This window comes from Capricornis sumatraensis, chromosome 2 (genome assembly GCF_032405125.1).
Source record: "Capricornis sumatraensis isolate serow.1 chromosome 2, serow.2, whole genome shotgun sequence".
NCBI lineage: Eukaryota > Metazoa > Chordata > Mammalia > Artiodactyla > Bovidae > Capricornis > Capricornis sumatraensis.
In genome coordinates, this window is record NC_091070.1 from 54,695,962 (window position 1) to 54,699,094 (window position 3,133).

The 3,133-nt window shown below is 56.2% G+C and overlaps 1 protein-coding gene across 1 annotated transcript; it reads left to right on the top strand.

Annotated features, from left to right (window-relative positions):
* Window positions 1–1,097: 1,097 nt before the first annotated feature.
* On the top strand, window positions 1,098–2,770 carry C2CD4A (C2 calcium dependent domain containing 4A). The gene is made up of 2 exons (XM_068966224.1): window positions 1,098–1,137; window positions 1,592–2,770. Exon 2 carries the CDS (start codon window positions 1,593–1,595, stop codon window positions 2,742–2,744), a length of 1,152 nt encoding a protein of 383 aa, XP_068822325.1. The 5' UTR covers window positions 1,098–1,137; window position 1,592; the 3' UTR covers window positions 2,745–2,770.
* Window positions 2,771–3,133: the final 363 nt, after the last annotated feature.

Here is a 3,133-nt window from a genome sequence, read left to right on the forward strand (position 1 = left end):
GTTTTGTGAGTTGTCTGATTCTTTTCTTAGTTGTCTTAGACAACTGACTCTTTTGAGACCCCATGAACTGTAGTTCATCAGACTTCTCTGTCCATGGGATTTCCAGGCAAGAATACTGGAGTGGGTTGCCATTTCCTTCTCCAGGAGACCTTCCTGACCTAAGGATGGTACATGCATCTCCTGCTTTGCAGGGAGATTCTTTACCACTGAGCCACCAAGGAAGCCCAGAAATAACATACACCCAAACAAAACACCTCAGATCTCTTTCATCCTAAGCTAGCTGGAAGAAGGTCACTTAGAAAGTGAACTTAGGTCAATTTTCAAAGGAAGGAAAAGATCTCTCAGGTGAGCACAGCCTAGAAAGGCCAGATGTGGTTAGGCTGCCTCCAAAGGATGGGTCCAACAGCCCAGATGTGTGCAGGAATATAATTTCCCAATTTAAAAATCAGCACACAAGGTTTAAGAAGTTGGTTGTTATTTTTTAAACTGAGGTATAAAATACATAATCTTATATCTAATCTTAAGTGCATGCTAGATTATCTTTTTACATATGAATACAACCCAGTAACCCCACCCAGATCAAGATGCAGAATATTTCCAGCAACCTATAAGGTTCCCTGTACACACAGTAGTTTGTAGTCAACAAAGGAAAATAATTTAAAATCAGAACAGAAAGCCAGAAGGCAGGTAGGGAACTTTGAAACCTGGGCAGACTAAAGGCTGGATTTGGGGGAGGATATTAACTAAGAATGAGACAAACTCGACTTTTGTATCCTCTTCATGGTGGGTATAGAGAGCTTCTGTGATTCAATTCAGTATGCCAATTGATCCTCACAATGACTTTGCCATATAGTAAAGACTGAGCCCTCTTTTGCACATAAGTAAACAGAAGCACCATTTAGAACTGAATGTCTAGACTTTGCACTGCGGATCCAGCCACGTGGCAGAGTGAAAAGTTGGAAGGCTTGGCGTCAGGTTACCTAGCAGTGCCAATCCGGCCCGCCCATTGGCGGGCTTCCCAGGCCTCAGGTATAAAGGTTCAGCCGATAGCCTTTAAACTTTAGCGAACCCCGCAGCAGGAACTTTGATCTCCCCAGAGGCCGTGCACCTCTACAGTTTGGTGCCCCAGGCAGAACGGTGCGGAGACCTATAGCCTTGCTTAACTCTCCCAGGGACTCGTCTGAGGCTCTTTGAGCTTAAAAGCGGGGAGCAAGCCGGATATTCTAGAAAGGATAATAATTATTTTAAATCTGAGGATTAGAGTGCAATAATCCAAGGGTTCAGGAAACCATTGCACAAGTATAGTGCCTCTTGGCACCAAGGACAACGCGAGGCAAACACGTTGAAAAGCTCTGCCTTAGAACAGCGAGGGCAGGTCTAGATTAAGACAACAAACCCAAAGTGTACACCACTGAGGAATAGAGAAGACATCAGAGAAACACTGAAACATCTGCAATAGCAGCGTGAGGGGTAGTTGCCTGGTTCCAAGGGAGGCAGGAGGAGGCACCTCGTAAGTAGAAGAGACCGGAGACCGGAGCTCCTGCGCCCTGCAGAGCTCACTCTGAGATCCGTGTGTGCTTGTGCGTTGCAGGATGACCAGCTCCAGCAGAGCTTCCTCAGGAACCGGCACCTGCTGCCTGATGTGGTGCCTGGAGCGGCTCCTCTTGGGACCCGAGCGCCTCCTGCGGGGCAGAAACCGGCTTTATCAGGATGGAGCCCGCCGAGCCACGGCCCTCACGCCCGCCGGGTGCCCAAACGTGCTCACCCCGGACCGCATCCCCGAGTTCTGCATCCCCCCGCGACTCGTGCCCTGCCCGACTCTGACTGCAATCCGAGACTCCTGGGGCGAACAAGCAGGGACTGACGATGGCGCTGGCCGCACGGACTGGGACCCGCGCTCGCAGGCCGCACTCTCGCTTCAGCACCTGCCCCGGGCGCGCACTGCCTACGGCTTCTGCGCGCTGCTCGAGAGCCCGCACACCCGCCGCAGGGAGTCGCTCTTCCTCGGGGGTCCGGGCGCCGCCGCGCTCCCGCCCGCGCCCCGTCCCCGGGCCCACACCTACGGGGGCGGCGGCGGAAACGACCCCCTCACCCCCCGGGCGAGAGCGCCCATTGCGCCCCGCGAGGCCCGCAGTGGCTCCCTCCTGGACGCGCTCGGCCCCGGGCCCCGCTGCCACCGCTTCCTGCGCGCTTCCGAGGAGCTGCTGCGCCGCGTGCTGCGGACCCAAAGGAACCGAGACCTGGCCCGCGCCTGCTCTGTTTCCAGCGGGGACGAAGACCACGAGGACGAGAACGAGGGCCCCTCCGGCTCCGGATCCCCGGCGCGGGCCCCCGGCGCGTCCCCCTCGCCAACTCCCAACCCGCTTCCGGAGCGCCTGGAGGCTGAGGGAACCGTAACTCTGGGCGGCGCCGGTGGCGCCCTGCGCCTGGCCGCTGAGTACAGTAGGGCCAGCGGGCGCCTCCGTGTCCGGTTGCTCCGTGCCGAGGGCCCGGCTGGAGGAGCAGCCGAGCCCCGCGCCCCAGTAGGCTGCAGAGTCAGCTTCATCCTGAAGCCGCGGGGCGCCGTGGTCCGGCGGAGCCGCAGGGCCGTCTTGGAGCAGGACTTGTGCTTGGACGGGCTCTCGGAGGACGAGGTGCGCCGCCTGGCCGTGCGCGTCAAGGCGGAGAACCGGGGCCGCGGGCTGGAGCGGGGCCGCCTGCTGGGCCAGGGCGAACTGCTGCTGGGCCCCCTCCTGCTCCTCTGAGGGCGCGCTCTGCCGCGGGGCCTCTCGGACACTGAAGGCGCTTTGTACAAAATAAACGTGTTTTCATTCTTCTCCTCAGGTCTTTGTTTACTCAGGTCCAGTATTGGCAGAGATGATATTGGATTAATTACCATGATAAAGGATGCTATATTTTGTGTTGTTCAGTCGCTGAATAGTGTCGCAATCTTTGCGACCTCACGGACTGTAGCACTCCAGGCTTCCCTGTCCTTCATTATCTCCCGGAGTTTGCTCAAACTCATGTCCATTGAGTCAATGATGCCATTCAACCATCTTCATCCTCTGTCAGCCCCTTCTCCTTCTGCCCTCAATCTTTCACAACACCAGGGTCTTTCCCACTGAGTTGGCTCTTTGCATCATGCGGCCAAAGT